This window comes from Heloderma suspectum, chromosome 4 (genome assembly GCF_057233095.1).
Source record: "Heloderma suspectum isolate Gila_16-S chromosome 4, 16-S_ref, whole genome shotgun sequence".
Classification (NCBI taxonomy): domain Eukaryota; kingdom Metazoa; phylum Chordata; class Lepidosauria; order Squamata; family Helodermatidae; genus Heloderma; species Heloderma suspectum.
Genome location: NC_139461.1, coordinates 62,695,584 through 62,712,500, shown reverse-complemented (window position 1 = coordinate 62,712,500; position 16,917 = coordinate 62,695,584). Strand labels below are relative to the sequence as shown.

General features: G+C 42.1%; 1 protein-coding gene across 6 annotated transcripts in view; it reads left to right on the top strand.

Annotated features, from left to right (window-relative positions):
• Nucleotides 1-16,917, top strand: part of CHD7 (chromodomain helicase DNA binding protein 7) — a 207,232-nt gene that overhangs the window by 135,742 nt on the left and 54,573 nt on the right. For all 6 annotated transcript variants that reach the window (XM_084849455.1, XM_084849451.1, XM_084849457.1 and 3 more), the window contains 4 exons: nucleotides 227-365; nucleotides 9,575-9,712; nucleotides 11,358-11,423; nucleotides 14,114-14,169. In XM_084849455.1, coding sequence (XP_084705581.1) covers nucleotides 227-365; nucleotides 9,575-9,712; nucleotides 11,358-11,423; nucleotides 14,114-14,169 — 399 coding nt within the window. The remainder of the gene's footprint in view (nucleotides 1-226; nucleotides 366-9,574; nucleotides 9,713-11,357; nucleotides 11,424-14,113; nucleotides 14,170-16,917) is intronic.

Sequence of the window (16,917 nt, the reverse complement as noted above, 5' to 3'; positions counted from 1 at the left end):
TGAGCTAGCATGTTTTCTTTTAAAGATGTTGATGCTGTATCAGGTATTAAGCACGTAGGAAAGTATACTGCTACAATACAACTGGTAAATAGCACAGTATATTTTTAAAAATGTTGATTGGGTTGGACTTAAATGCCTACAACGAAATGATTGCAGATTCATTCCATTCCAAATGGTATAAAAAGTGTGTTTATTCAAACTCTGATGAAGGATGCTTATGTTTTAGTAACAAGAAACCAGAGTCAGAATCCAATGCTGTGAAGAAAAAAGTCAACAAAGGAAAGGAAGGTTCTGAAAACTCAGATGTAGAAAAAACACCACCAGGCTCACCACATCCTGAAGAGGAAGATGATGCAGGAGTTCAGGTACTATGGTCAATCATTTGTTTTACAGTTAGGTGTGAACACTGTGGCATCATTCAAATATAATGTGAAACCATGGTGTAGTGTTATAAGAACTTGCTGCTGCAATCCTCTGGCTCATGTGCTTGCCCCCTCCTCTGGTGTGGCTATGAGGAGGAGTTCAGAAGCTTTTGTTTCCTCTTTGGATTAATCACACTTTTTGTTGTCTTAACTGGGACAAACTGTGGTTTATCTTGACTATGGTTCATAGTTTATGAAGTTGCTTTGTTTCAACCAGCCCTAGTTAAGTTTATACCACACTTTAGGGTTTGGACGACATGCTAAACTGTGGTTAATCAAAAATGGAAGCAGAAGCTTCCAATCTTCTCTCACCTGCACTGGAGGAAGAGATGAGAAGGGGAATGCACAAGGCTTGTGGCTCATTCATTCTCATAATGGTAAACCATTGATTTATTCATTCATTCAATTTATATCCCACCTATATACACAATACTTTAGGCGGCATACAAAGTTAAAAACAAATTTAATCAAGAGAATCAACAATAAAAACAATACAGCATAAAAACGATTTATAACAGTGAAAAGGAATAAGAATTCTAAAAAGGAAAGGCCGGCCAGTTTAGCATTATATCCAAATGCACCCAGTACATTCGAACATCATAATAAGGCAGGATTCCTGGCTTATCTTGGCTTATGTGCTGGTACATGCAGTTCACTCCCCCTTCATGTGACCAGGTAAAACTAACCAGAAAGGGATAGTGTATTGTGATATCTGAACCTGGGATCCTGTTTTTTTAACTCCCAAACAAGACAGGATTTGTAAGTCAGGAACAAATTTGTGATTCTATTTTGTTTTGGAGCAACAAACCAGGATCCCAGGCTTGGATGTCACGATAAGCTCTCCTTTTTTATTTGCTTTACCGTCTCTCATGAAATGAGGAGCGAGCAGGCTACATGCACCAGTACGCTGCTTGTTTGCAGTAAGCCTGTAACGTGTGGCCAGTATGAAATGTGTATATGGCACAAATGTGTGTATGGCACAGATTACTAGCTCACCTTTGCTGTATTTATGTGCTGGTTGTCTTCTTTCGCTGGAGTATTACACTGAATATTTACTTTAAAAGAGTGTGTCGGTTTGGAGGACCACTTTACCTAACCTTGGCATTTATGGTTAGGTCTGAGTATATGCAAACATTCTGATGATGACTTTTACCTCTGTGATATAATTGCTGTCTCAGCTGATTAATTTCTTGATACTTGCATCTGTTGGTTTGGGGAGTTAGGACTACAGAAGAGGTGGGGAGATGGCCTTTGTGTGTATTTACATTTCATTTCCTTGATATTTACAGCTCAGAGATAAACCATGTCAGAATTTCATGGGTGTTATGGTACAGAGAACTATATTGCACTACAATATAGTTTTCTGTAACATAATTTATATAATGGAATTACAATATTTGTAATTTTTTTCAATAAATTTCCGACTAGTTCCTACCAAAAAGTTTTCCTTTTTCATATCCTTCACATTGAGTTGACAGTTTCAGTGAGCTTTGAACTGTAATCCCAAATTCGCTTCTCTAGATGGTTAAATCAGTGTGTGTGTGTGTGTGTGTTATATACGTGTGTGCATGTGTATATATATATATTGAGAACACATACATATGTGAATCACATTTGGGTTTGGGGTTTGTTTGTTTTTTTGCCTAATGTGCATCACTTTGCACTTAATTTACAGTGTAATTTACACTGTAATTTTACACTGTAAATTGTTGAGCCAATTTGGTGTCCTGATCTCCAAAACACGATTTGGTGGCTAGAAGCATCATACAGATTCCTAGAATTGCTCCCAGTCTTTCAAACCACAGTGCTCAGCCTGTCCATATGCGGGATATTAACTTTAGAAAGAGGGGAATAACAGAGAAAAAAAGCACAACACAAGGCACACTTTAGAACAAGGTTTGGAGGTAATGGCCTGGTTCGCACAACCACTGAAGCCCATCATGGCTTACCTGTGGGGTTTTTTGGGTTGTGGGTGGTTTGTTAACTGTGGCAGGGACCCACCTTGCACTGGGTTTGCAATGGCTGCCGGCACACACGGCATCCCACTATAGCTTAAACAAGTTGCGGTGGGCTGTGGCAATATCTGATTAGCTCTAATCAGACTTTGTCCAATTTGGATGCCACAGCAAATGTTTTGGGAACTCTTTAGAGTCAACTTGGGAATTCAGACATCATGAAGATTGCATGCTCAATGAAGTGCAATGGAGGAAAAGGAGTTACAACTAGATGTTTAGCAGAATTCTTGCTCTTCTTTCTCTTCCTGTTTCTTTCCTTTCTCCTCTTGAGTTTTTCCTCTTTCATTCCTTCACCCCTTTGGGGTACATGACTTCCAAGGCCTTCTTCAAAAAGTATATCCATTGGGGCAGAAAGATACCGCTAACGGGCAGACACACTTACTGTCTCTTCTGCCTCTGTTCCACACATAAAGTGGACTTGTGTACCTACTGCCAGGCCTTTACTAAACAGGCCAGAAGAAATAAACAGAATGCCTCTGCACCCTTCTGTGGGAATAAGCCTTCAAGGCAGCAGAAAGAGCCATGCGGAATCGCCCTCTGCACGCTACCGCCATTTGCACGATGCTGGCACAGATTGTATTGCAGCTTCTCAGAGTGCTGCAGGGCAGTCATCCCTGGTATCAGGAGTATTGTTCCTTTCTGGCATCGGCTTCAACTGCAGCACCTCAGCTTAGAACCAAGCCCTCGGTATAGGCAGTCGAGACCAAAAAGTTAAAACCAGCCAAGTCCTGAAATAAATGCCCTGACAATCCCCAGGCACCAGGACCAAAAAGGAAAAAGACTGCTCATGTGAGCAAATCAGATGATGAGATCAAATGGCTTAACCCACACTGAAGCATCTACCCTTGGTACCAATGGTTGCACAACCTACTTGTCTCTAATATCAGTTCTGGAGAAAATGTGACTCCCATGGAATTGCAACTACTCAGATGACATTCAGTACATGGGGTTGGTATCAGAAGCCAAATCCAGGGAATGCTCCTCCCTGGAACCCTACCAGCCTTCTCTGCAGGAACATCCCCTAGATACCAAGAAACTTCACCAGCCTCACCTGCCTCATTGGGGAGCTTCCTCCAGCATCCCTCCAACATGCCATTGGAGTACCATTGACACTCATACTTCAAGAGATCTCCTCCATACTATTACGAGGATCGCTCTCCACTATGAAGGCATCACTGTTCCTCCTGATAGTATCATGACTATAGGGATAAAAATGCTCAGCATTACTACTCATGCCACTAATGTTCTCACTCCCGTCACCATAGCAAATGATCACAGGTGCCCCCCAACCTTTCACCACCGACCCACACCATATCTAAACTACCTGATACACAGTTACTGGCAACTACTACAGTACCTATTTTACCAGCTTGCTGTTTGCATCATGCTCCCCTCTTCCAGCTAATTTCTTCCAAGATGTAATTACAAAATTCCTGGAAGCCACACCCCCAACTGCCATCAGCGGTTTCACTAGCTAAAACTTCACCAACTGCTAACCTGGATCCACCTTCCAACCCACGTTCCAAGGATCACTCCGTTTCGTCGGCTTCTTCTTCTGTGGTGGCCTCAACCTCCTCCTCTGATGCTACTGTCAGGGATCAAAAAACCCTCTCTCCATCTGATTACATTAGGTCCTATGCAGAACAGATACTGAAAATGGTAAAATCCTTAGGGCTAGAAATTAAGGCTCCACTGGTCCTGGTTCTGGTATTTTAGAGGGTTCAACTGGACTTAGCCCCCCGGTCACTTTTTCTATACTCCCCATGCTCTTGCATATCATTAAGCAATGATGGTCAAAACTTTCCACCATATCCCCTACATCTAGAAAGATAGAGAATCTAGACAGGGTTCAGGAAGAGGACTGCTCTTCCCTTTTTAAACACTGCATTCCAAACTCCATAATAGTGGAGGCATTCCAGTCAAAGACCAGACAAAACCCCAATTCTGCTCCTGTCAACTCAGAGGGGAGAAAATTAGACTCAGTGGGGCATAGGATCTACTCTATTGCAGCTCTAGCCCTGCGAGTAGCCAATTTTGAGGACTGCCTGGCAGCCTACCAACAGTTCCTATGGGAAAAAGCAGCAACCTTTTGACTGCTTTCGGGAGGATGTACAAAACCTGGCAATGATACTTCAGGCCGAAGCTCACAGACTTGCCAGCCAACAAATCAGTATGGCCTGCTATATGGCCAACTGCCGCTCCAAGGCTATGCAGCTGCCGTATTGTTATGATAACACACTTGGCTTTAAACTGCAGGGCTTAACCAGCATGCTAGATCTGGGGTGGAGGACCTCACATGTAACGGCAAAGGCCTCTTCAGTGCATCTCCGTACGAAAGCTTGGACCATGTTCACAAAGGAAAACATCCACCTGAAAGATGGGAATGGGACCCCGATATTCTTCACTATCCATGAATCCTCCACATCCATATGGGCAGCACCAGGGGCCAGCTTGACGCCAACCTGATTCAGCTTCAAACAGACCCCAAAAGCATTGTATTGGACTTGTATACCCATTTTCAGGGCAAACACCACCAATTCACACAGGGCTAAGCGCACTAACCAATCCAAGCTTCAGCTTTGATTGCAGAAGGGTCTGGTCATTGGCCCTGTTTTTCTCCAACACTCTCAGACCTTTTCTTGCCACTTGAGAATCCATCACCACTGATACGTGCGTTCTATCAATCATTGCTCAGGGTTACTCCATTGTAGATACCCCTCCTACAGTAATCTTCTGCTGCACTGACCCAGATACTCTAGGCAATTCCTTTCTCCTACACTGGGGAAGTACCTTGATTTATGCCTTTCCTCCCTTCCCCCTCATCACACATGTCGTGAACAAGACAGAAAATGACAGAGCACCTAGTATCTTAATAATCCTGTGATGGCCAAGGCAAACATGGTTTGCTACATCGCTCCTCCTGTTTTACCGTGATTTTCTCCACCCTCCTCATAATGAACAGGGGGAAGATCAGACACTCTGACCTTCAAAACTTACACCTCACAGCCTGGAGAGTCGACAGCCTAACCTCTTCTCCAAAGAGAAGTTGTAAGTGATGACTGCCTTCTGCAAACCCTCTACTTGGGCTTCATATTTTCACATTTTCTAGCATCTATGGGTCAAAATCCAGAGTCCTGTGGTCTTCCTCAAGAAAGACTTACTCCTTTCTCTTAAGAATAAAGGTCTGGCACTGTCATCACTGAAGGTTTACTTAGCAGCACTATCAGATAATTATTGCAAGGTCTAGAGTTTCTCCATGTACTTGTACCCTGATGTCAAACATTTCCTTAATGGACTCCCTAGTCTTTATCCACCAGTCCAGCACTCGCCCTATCCAAGTATGTGGCCATTCCACTAGGGCTATAGCATCTTCTGCTGCTTTCCTCAGGGACGTTCCACTTACTCATCGTTGTAGTGCTGCACCTCGGGCTCAACCCTCTACCTTCATCAAACATTACTGCCTAGACATCAGGGCTCATGCAGATGCAGCCTTTGGCATGGTGGTTCTTTTTATGGTTTTGGCATGTGATCTCCCTCCTCTGGTAGGTCTCCTGCTTTTCAGTCACCTATATGTATGAGTCACAGAGACCATGAAGGAGGAGGACAGGTTGCTTACCTGTAATTGTGGTTCTTCAAGTGGTCACCTGTGAACTCGCACTACTCTTTTATTCCTCTGCTGCGGCAGACTCAGGACTGAGAGGGGGGTGGGAGCCATGCCTGGAGCATACACATAACCCATATGTGTGAGTTCACAGATGACCACTCAAAAAACCAGTTACAGGTAAGTAACCTGTCCCTCATTGTGCCTCTGATGAAAGTCAAAAACATTTTCAAAATTTCAAGTACATAATGTTTATGCAGTCACTCCATATATATTTTTGTTGACACTCTCAAATAATCCTAAAAGTTTAGTAAGACAGAAACCATGCCAGTTATCTCTTAGCAAGTCTTGTTGTATGAACAATCCCCACATTTGGACTCTTTTCAGTAGCTATATGTTATCTAGGAGATGCTAGCTAGACTTGAGAGTTCAATCCTGAAATTGTTTGCTTTTTATAGATCTCAAGAGTGTATTTTGTCTCCTTTTCTCTCCCCTGCCCTCAGGACAAACAGCACCAGTTATGTAGTAGAAAGCTCATAATAGAAAGACTTTCTTAATCTTCTGTCACCTAAATTCAGAAGAAGATAGGCTTCTAAGTTAGATGTCTTAAAGATTTGGTAAATTTCTTATTAATATGAGATAACAAAGAAATTTACCAAATAAAGTATGATTCACTGGTAGGACACCACTGGTTTTAGTCACTGGAATGAATAAAATCAGCAACTCACTTGCAGGGACCGTTAGAATGATGAACACCTATTTCAAACATAGATCCAGTTTGCATTACCCATTGCAGCTTGGAAGCTGCATTCCCATTGTTCAGTCCCACACCAAACCAGTAACATAGGTATGGAGGTGCCATGTAGATAGGGCAAATAACATGGTTCTCTCCCAAGTGAACAAGAAATGCTGGGGTAGAGTAGAATCACATAATTTACCAATGGTTCCTCCACACAGTTGTTGTATGGCATTTGAACTTTATCTGCAGCCCCTACCCCCTTTTCCCCACTGCTTATCTGTTTCCTGCCAATCATCTGAGAGGTGGGAAATAACTGAGCAGTGAAGGAAAGAGAGTGAAACTCTGCTCAGCTGTTCCCTGCTAATTAGCTGATTGGGAAGGAATGCCATCGGCCAGATGGGAATGCACCATGGGCTGGTTCTGGCCTGGAGGTCCATAGCTCCTGTTTGTTTGTTTGTTTGTTTGATTTCATTTCTATACTGCCCAATAGCCGAAGCTCTCTGGGCGGTTCACAAAAATTAAAACCAAACAGCATACAATAAAACAATTTAAAATATATAGAACATTAAAGCCACGATATAACAATGCAACCACAATAAAACCTAGCAGCAGTGCAGGAGTTTAAAATACAGATTTAAAACAGCAAAGCTAAAAGTTCAGAAAGCTAAAATGCTAAAATGCCTGGGAGAATAAAAAGGTCTTCACCTGGCGCCGAAAGGAATACAATGTAGGTGCCAGGCGAACCTCGCTAGGAAGCTCATTCCAGAGCCGGGGTGCCACAGCAGAAAAAGCCCTCCTCCTAGTAGCCACCCGCCTCACTTCCTTTGGCAGGGGCTCACGGAGGAGGGCCGCTGACGAAGATCTTAAGGTCCGGGCAGGCACATATGGGAGGAGGCGATCCTTCAGATAACCTGGCCCCAACCCGTTAAGGGCTTTAAATGTTAATACCAGCACTTTGAATCGGGCCCGGAAATGGACTGGCCGCCAGTGCAGGTGGAAAAGTACTGGCGTAATATGAGCTCGCAGGCCAGTCCCTGTTAACAATCTTGCTGCCCTGTTTTGGACCAGCTGAAGTTTCCGGACCGTTTTCAAAGGCAGCCCCACATATAACGCATTGCAGTAATCCAGACGAAAAGTTATCAGAGCATGGATCACTGTAGCTAGGCTATCTCTGTCCAGATAAGGGTGTAGTTGGTATACCAGCCTAAGCTGATAAAAAGTGCTCCGTGCCACTGAGTTCACCTGTGCCTCAAGTGACAGTTCTGGATCCAAGAGCACCCCCAAACTACAAACCTGATCCTTTAGGGGGAGTGCAACCCCCTCCAGAACAGGTTGAATATCACCTAGCCGGGTAGACGAACCACCCACTAACAGTACCTCCGTCTTGTCTGGATTGAGTTTCAGTTTATTGGCCCTCATCCAGTCCATTACCGTGCCCAGGCCCTGATTCAGAACAGCCACTGCCTCACCTGGATTTGATGAGAAAGAGAGGTAAAGCTGGGTGTCATCCACATATTGATGGCACCTCAGCCCACACCTCCGGATAACTTCCCCCAGCGGTTTCATGTAGATGTTAAACAGCATGGGGGATAAAATAGAGCCCTGTGGAACCCCATGGCACAATTGCCATGGCACAGAGCAATAATCCCCCAGCACCACCTTCTGGAATCGGCCATCCAAGTAGGAGCAGAACCACTGTAGTGCAGTGCCTCCAACTCCCAACCCAGACAACCTATCCAGAAGGATACCATGGTCGATGGTATCGAAAGCCGCTGAGAGGTCCAGAAGAATCAACAGGGTCGCACTCCCCCTGTCCCTCTTCCGGCAGAGGTCATCCCACAGGGCGACCAAGGCAGCTTCCATTCCAATACCAGGCCTGAAGCCCGATTGAAATGGATCTAGATAATCCGTTTCATTCAAGAGTTCCTGGAGCTGTCCTACAACCACTCGCTCAAGCACCTTGCTCAGGAAGGGGATGTTGGCCACTGGCCTATAATTGTTAACATCCTCAGGGTCCAGTTTAGGCTTTTGCAGGAGTGGTCTAATTACCGCCTCTTTTAAAGCAGCAGGCACCACTCCCTCTTTCAAGGAGGAATTTACAACCTCCTGGACCCAGCCGGACATCCCCTCCTTGTTTGATTTAATAAGCCATGAAGGGCAAGGGTCAAGCACACAAGTGGTCGATCAGACTTGGCCAAGCACCTTGTCCACATCCTCAGGCCTCAGTAACTGAAACTCATCCAATAAAACTGGACTAGACGGTGCTCTGAACGCCTCTACCAATGGAACTGCATTAATGGTGGTGTCCAATTCATGATGAATCTGAGTGACTTTATCTTCAAAGTGCCTTGCAAACTTATCACAGCGTGCCACCGCGGGTTCCACCGTCTCTCTCCCTGGCCCAGACTGTAACAGGCCACGAACCACTCAGAAAAGCTCCGCTGGACGACACCTGTTCCTGCTGTGGGGTCTCTATATGAGACTGTCTAAAGTGTGCTCCCTCCAGGAAGAGTGCTGTGGCCTCCTTTCTGTTACTCTTCTCTTATCTACGACATCTAGCGTGTGTTTCTCTACTTTGATGTGGGTTTCTTCCAAGTTTTAATTGTATTTCGTAGTGAGAAGCAGAATCATCACCCAGTCAGGAGAAAAGAAGTGACACCCTCTTTTGTGATGAGGCTTTTTGTATTCTTGCCTCTGTCCTACTTTCAAAAGGGAATGGCCTTCTCTTTTGAGAACTATACCACTGGTAACCAAGAGAATGGATATTTACATGGAAGATTAACATTTTCTTTTTCAGAAGAGGCGCTCCAGCAGACAGGTTAAGAGGAAGCGTTATACAGAAGACCTGGAGTTCAAGATTTCTGATGAAGAAGTTGATGACGCAGATGGTGCTGGAAGAAACTCCCCTTCAAATACTTCTCAATCTGAGCAACAGGTCTGTCCATATTTACGCTCTTCAAACAGAGAGGTAAACTGAAAATTCTGTAACGATTTAGGCTGTAAAACATTTTAGTGTTGGCTTTCTTTCCAAGGGACTTCCATCTCAGCTTGGCTCAATATGCCAAAGGAAATTAGTTGTTTAGGTTCTTAAAGGCTGTGTTCATTCAGGTTGTCTTTACAAGCCTACAATATGTAATTCAACACAATTTAGTGAAATTAATGGTCTCTGTTGAAAAGCCTAAAACTAGGCTCCAAGGAGACTGAATTTACCTCTGTGAATTCAGTGGTCTGGCTTCTATGACTTAATAAACCACTCAAGCTTGTCTCCTGCTGTCAGGCACTATAAGAACCCCTTTATGAAATTACTGTCTTGTAGTAACCAGCAGGGTATTCTTTATTTTCTGTGCAATGCAAATGATGGATAAAATAGGTTGAATAAAATGAAGGGTGATAATGTGAAATGACTCCTGTAACAACCTTTTTTTGTAGTGGTCTTTTAATATTGCTGCTTCACTTAACTAGCTTGGGAAACCATTGGTGAAAGTCTGCACACTTTAAGTATTCATTTGGCAATTCATATTTTAAGCTTTCTTAAATGTCCTTTATGGTATCTTGAGTTAAATATCTCCAAGAGAAGTTAAGTGGATGGGGGAGTCAATTTTGCTTTGCCATTTAGGGTTCTTGATCACCTTCAGACTTAAAAAATGTCACTATTCTCTGCAAAACTAAGAGAATCACTACTACTGCATAATTAACAAGAAAATGCCATGAGAACAGAAATATCATAAAGTCTCCTTCTGAATCAGACCATAGGTCCATTGAGTCCCGTGTTCTGTTTTCAACACTGTTCAGCAAGATGCTTCCAGGGAGCCTACAAACCGGATATGAAAGCACTTTCTCCACTTAAGGTTTTTTTTCCTAAGCTGAAAAGGCCAAACAGATTGGCCTTTCCTGAAAGACAGGTGCCCCAATCCCTTAATACCTTTTGGAGATGAGTGAGCTTCCCTGGGTTCAACTTGGATTGGCCCCAGAAATTACAAGCAAAAGTGGAGAGTGCTCAGAAAAACGTGTATTTCCGAAGTCCAAAGTTTAGCTTGTAATTGTAGCCTCTCTGAATCCTCAGGCCATGAACCTCAACCCTCTGTATTTGGTTGCTCTGGTAGCATGGGGTCTCCTTTCTTCCTTGGTCCTTCTTTCTCCCTCCTTCAAAATGTGTGAAACACTGCTAGAACTATGCATACAGGGAGTCCTGAGAAATTTCTGATGCCCAAGGGAAATGTCTGATGCCCTAGGAAAACTGCATTTGCTAGTGTATGCTGACTTGCCGGTGTTTGACGTGCAGGGATGGAAGGAGAGAAAATGATAGGGGGAAGACCATGAATTCCCTTCCCGAGCTGCTGTTCCTGCTCAGCAGTAGCAAGGTGGGAGGAAGGGTCTAGTCCTTTTCTTAAAACCTGAGCCAGAGAAGATTTCAAGCCCATAATGCTCATCCTCATACTGAAGGCAAGCATTATGAGCCTTCTGAGTTCGTATTCTGAGCCTGGAATTTACAAACTTCAACGGTATCTGTAAATAGTTTAGTTACTCCTTTTCTGCACTTTTGTTCACTTATGTAACAATCGTGAAATGTTTCATTGCAGGAATCTGCTGATGCTGAAGGACCTGTAGTAGAGAAAATCATGAGTAGTCGTACATTCAAGAAACAGGTAGTTAATTTTGGGGGAGGGGGTGGGAAATCTTCATATCTCAGGGCTGTTTATTTCACTGGCAAACTCCTTCCATAATTGTCAAACAAAACAGATAACGGTGCGTGTATTTTTAAAAACCTGTTCGTGTGACTCTAAATATTAATCTATTCTGCCTGTTCAGGTGGATTAATTTAAATTAAGTTGATTTTTAAATAAAGTGATTTAAATTACTAGTTAATAATTTACAAGATGTTGTACAAAGAAATAAGGAAAACAGGACAGAAACAGAACATGAGACACAATGCCACTTGTGGCTTCTTCACCCTAAAACAAAACAAAAGGCCAACAATAGCACATCCAGTTTATAAATTTAGAAATTAAAAAATATATGAACAGATTTTAAAACATGAAATATTTCAGCTTAAAACACCACTTTCATTTACAGATAAGAGTGTGCAGTGCTGATCCCCCCCCCCCCCAAATCCTTCACCATACACAAGCAGCTCATTGTACCTTGTGGGACTGGCCCAGTTTATCCCCATTTTGTATTAAAGAATAGTAGCTCTCACATGTCCCTTGAAAACCCTTTTTTATTTCAACAAGCTTTTAAGGTTTAATGGTGGTCTGCTTTTAATATGGGTTTGTCTGGTGTTCCATTTCTGATTGTATTGCTGTTTTATTGATTTGTTACTGTTCTATTTGGGTTTTTTCTTCTGTTTTTAATTGTAAAAATGTTATTGCATTGACTGGTTTTATGACTGTAAGCAATCCTGGGCATATTTACACAGTGCATCACCATCATCATCATCATCATCATTATCATCAGCTTTTTAAAGCCATCTAAGCCAGGAGCCATCACAACATCTTATGACAGTAAATTTCATACATTATTGTCTCTTTTGAATGTATTACCAGTCAGTTTTGTCAGGTGACCCCAAGTTCTAGTGACAGAAGTTGTCAGAACTCTGGCAGGTGCTCTTTGAACCAATTGATTTCTGGACTGTCCTCAAGAACAGTCCCATGTATGGTGGAGATGGATTAGAGCATGATTCACTGAGGTCATTCAAGAAATCTTGAGTTCCTTAACCGTATCTCACCTTTCTGTGTCATTATTGATAACCATGGTTAAGGGCACTCTGAGCACCAATTTTAATACGGAGTTTGGGAGCAAAGGCTTGATTTATCCAGATGTAATGCTTAACTATTATTGTGGGGAGGGGACCTAGCGTGATGAGAGGGAGCATGTGATTTTGTGACCTTCTCCCAATCCTTGGTTGGTGATTCTGGAGTGTTATATTTGCACCAGCTCACAATGCTTAAATGTTCCACCAGAGCATAGCAGGTTACTGCTGTTATCCATATGTAGATAGCAGTTGGTTCAGGTCAGCTGGTATTGGTTTTCCATACTTTATTTATATTCATTTTGTGTTATGCCTGGATCCTGTCAGATAGTGCTCTTGAAGGAAAATGAGAGGCTTCCTTGCCAGAAAGAAGGTTGCAATATTGGTGTATCTTTTCTTGAATTGTTTGTTGATAGTCTTACATTGTTTAAAAATGCTTACCTTTACTCCATGACTGGGAAAAATAAGGACGTTAGCAAAGTATAAACTAATCACATTGGAAGCAGTGGTATATTTGGCCTTGCATATAAGTTCTTAGTGCTCAGTGTAGATGGTTTATAGTACCATCTTGAAGATTTCTGTTTCTTATATAATTATTTTAAGAATTACCACACTGCAAAGGGAACAGTCTCACTAAAGTGGAGTATTTGTAAGTCCAATTTATGTTAATGAAAGAGATTTAATGGTGAGCTTAATTCTTCCATTGAAATCAATTTGACTTCAAAGTCCTTAACTTCAGCTGAATAGTGCCCAACCTCTTCAAGCTAATAATTGCAACTTAAGGCTGTATCAAAATCTAAAGCTTCATTACTGTTCAAAAACAAGACTTTGAGGTTAGATTACATGCCAAATATCCTGCTTAAGTTGACTTTGCTGATATGTAGTATTGGTTTGAGATTCTTTGTCGCAGCTTTAACTTTACTTAAATGTGGTATTTGGGGCATTAATTTAACTTGATTAAATTAATGCCCCAAATACCACATACAGGTATCTTGCCATGGTAAATTAATTGCACCATCGAGTAAAACTGATATCATGAACAATAACACATTAAAACTACAACCAGAAGTTAAAAGTTCAGTTTAATATGGTTTCTTATTTAGCAGTGCTAACGATATGGAAGCATAAACCACGTTAAAATGCTACTTGAACATGTTACAAAAACCACAATATAAAGTTGCCGTGAGCCAGCCAAAAATAATACATATGGCATTCAGGAGTACAGTTGCTAATTGGCTGCTGCCTGAGAAAATGGTACACTTGGCTTCTCCTTAAACTGTGGGTTTGGCAGAAAGCCAGCATTGGGGTAAGGTTATTATGAATGAAGCTGTATGTGGTTAGGGAGGAGTTAAAATGATTCATGTCTTAGAAGTTGTAATAAGTAGTGCAGAATGTTCGTAGATAAGCAGATGTAGGGAAGTCTTTATATCATTCTCCCTTCTTCTTTTAAAAATACCATACATTAAATCCCCCTCTTTTTAAATTCCAATCTATGCTGCTTTTGTGTAGTAATCTGTGTTGTATGTAAGCTGGAGGTAATACTTAACACCATTATTCATTATTAACAACATTGATCTCTCTTTATAGATGGAGAATGGACAGGAGGTAGAAGCTGAAGAATTCTATGTAAAATACAAAAACTTGTAAGTAAACCATAACTTCAAAATTCCCTCTGCAGCGCCTAAATATTTGAAGTATATTTTTAACCTCTTCTATCACTGCAGTCCAACATAACTGATACCAGTATGCAAAACTTAATCACAGAAGAGTAAGCAGACAGTTGTTCACCATTCAGGAGTTTAGAATTGCTGATATAATTTCTTATTGCTATAATTTCTCTCTCTAAAATTTCTAGGTAGGAACATCTGGGCAGGATCCAATTGTGCCCTTATTTGGCAGCCAGGTCTGCTGGTCCCGGTGCATGGTGGCCCCTACTGCTGGTGGCTGCTACGTAGCGCTTCCAGGGGAAAGCCCCTAAATGACCAAAAATGCTCACTCCTGGAAAGGGCAGGTTGCACCCCTTCCAGAAATGAGTATTTCTGCTTGTTTTGGGGCCTGCCCCCGGAAGCACTACATCGTGGCCACCAGTAGTAGGGGCCGCATGTACACCAGTGGGGCCAGCCAGTGGACCTAGCTGTCTGCACAAGGGCACAATTGGATCTTGCCTCTGTATTTGCATTCAGATGTGTTGATAAAATCCTTTTTTATAGGGAGAAGTTTCTTCATTTATCTTAAATGGTAACTGTGTTTTATTTCAATGCTGAACTAGGCTAGAATGTGCAAAACCTGGAAGTTGGAAACTACATCTCAAGAGAACTTGAGGCTGTTAGTGTTGTGGAAATATAGTATTTATTCTTTAGACTGGTGCAGGAAATCATTTTAGCTTTAAAATACAAATTTCAACTTCATATTGATATAAACTGTAGACAAGAAAACAGGTGTCAGCATGAAGCACATCTCCACTGCTGAGGAAACGAGACGAATAGTACAGCTGTGGCAGAATATGATAGGGATGTGCATTCAAATTTGCATCTCCATCCACATTCTGCCCCAACTAGTCATGTGTAACTAAATGCAACTAGAGCTGGATTAGGATAAAAGTTTTGCTATGCAGCACCAGTGGGGAATGTGGCAGTACAGGGATCATTGTCTGGTTGCCTGGGCAGTGGGGGTATAGTCCTTCTTTCCCTCTCCCATTCAGAGTGAAACTAGTGGGAAGGCTTTGTTTACCTTCCATGATGATGTCATGTAGTCCGATTTGGCTATGTGGTGTCTTGATGTCATGACAGTCATCATGTGATTGTGATTGGCTAGGTAGACCACTAAAGTTGAGGAGCCTCTGCACCTTTCAGAAGCCTACTTTTTGCTTGACAAAGTAAACATGAAAATGCAGTACAGCACTAATATTTATTTATTGAAGAGATTTACACTCCACTTTTTGGATGAAGTCGAGCCAGTTGACAATTCCAATTAAAACACAATAAAAAATAAAACATCAATTAAAACCCCCATAAAAATAAGAGCAGCAGAAAGACAGCAAGATAAAGTAAATCAGCAAGGACAAAGTAAGTTAAAAGGATCTTAAATACAATTAAAAGCATGAAAGATTATAAACACTATACTGGTCTTTTATTATATGAATTTATATAAAGCAACGTGCACCACATTTTAAGACTTAGGCTACTGATTATACAATATATCCCAATACGTGTCTTAGTCAATTACAGTTGAGCCAGTTCACACACCATGTGCTTGATTCGCTACAGCAAAAATTAATGTGTAAAATTGGGTTGAAATCAATTCTCCTTCAGAGCCCTCTGTCTAATCTATGCCCTGCTGGCAAAGCAGGAAGTGGACGGGGGCGATTTCATTCATTCATTCATTCATTTCATTTCTATATCGTCCAATAGCCGAAGCTCTCTGGGCAGTTCACAGAAATTAAAACCAAAAAGCACACAGTAAAACAATGTAAAATATAAAAGCATTAAAACCACAATATAACAATACAACCAGAATAAAACCTAGCAGCAATGCAGAGATTTAAAATACAGATTTAAAACAGCAAAGCTAAAATGCCTGGGAAAATAAAAAGTCTTCACCCGGTGCCAGAAGGAATACAGTGTAGGTGCCAGGCGAACCTCCCCTTTGCCTCCTATTCCTCCTTTAAAATAACAATTTCGGCTAGATAGGCATATGAGCCCATCTAGATGACTTAGTGGCAGTGGGCGGGGACAGCGATGGAGAGACCATAGGATTCTGGCACCTCCTCCTCCCTCCCCACCCACTGTCCCATCCCCTTTTTGCCCTTCTTGGCCTCTTCCAAAGTTGGTACTGCAGCCTCGGAGGAGCAGCTGCTGTGGTGCTTTCCGTGGTGTCTGTGAGGAAACAGCCCAATGTCTGATTCCCTCTCTGAAGGTTGTAGGAGTGTCTATGGCCCCAAAAGAGGGGTTCTGACATATCCTTTGGTCCCTGAAATGCTCTCCCAGGGACCATTGGATTGCTCTGTTTCACACTTAATTTAGCACTTTGATTCTGTTGAATTAATGCTTCAACTCTCATTGATTTCAGTGGGATAATCAAAGTGCCTTTGTCGCTACAATCACAGGAATTGTTACTGGCTCTATCCATGAATCACCCAAGCTTTACAATACTTTTCTCACAGACTCATACCTGGAGAAGATCAAAACTTAATTCATGAACAAAACATGTATTATGTGAGCTGCTTAAATGAAAAGAAATTCAACATTAGTAAAGGAAGAAATCTACTTGGCCCAGTTCATACTTAATTTAAAGAAGCTTAGGGCGCAATCCTATTGATTGAGCCCTTGCCACTCAGAAGCCCCCGAACTCGAAGGCATCCAAGTTGCCTATGCCCTGCTGGGCTGAAGCCA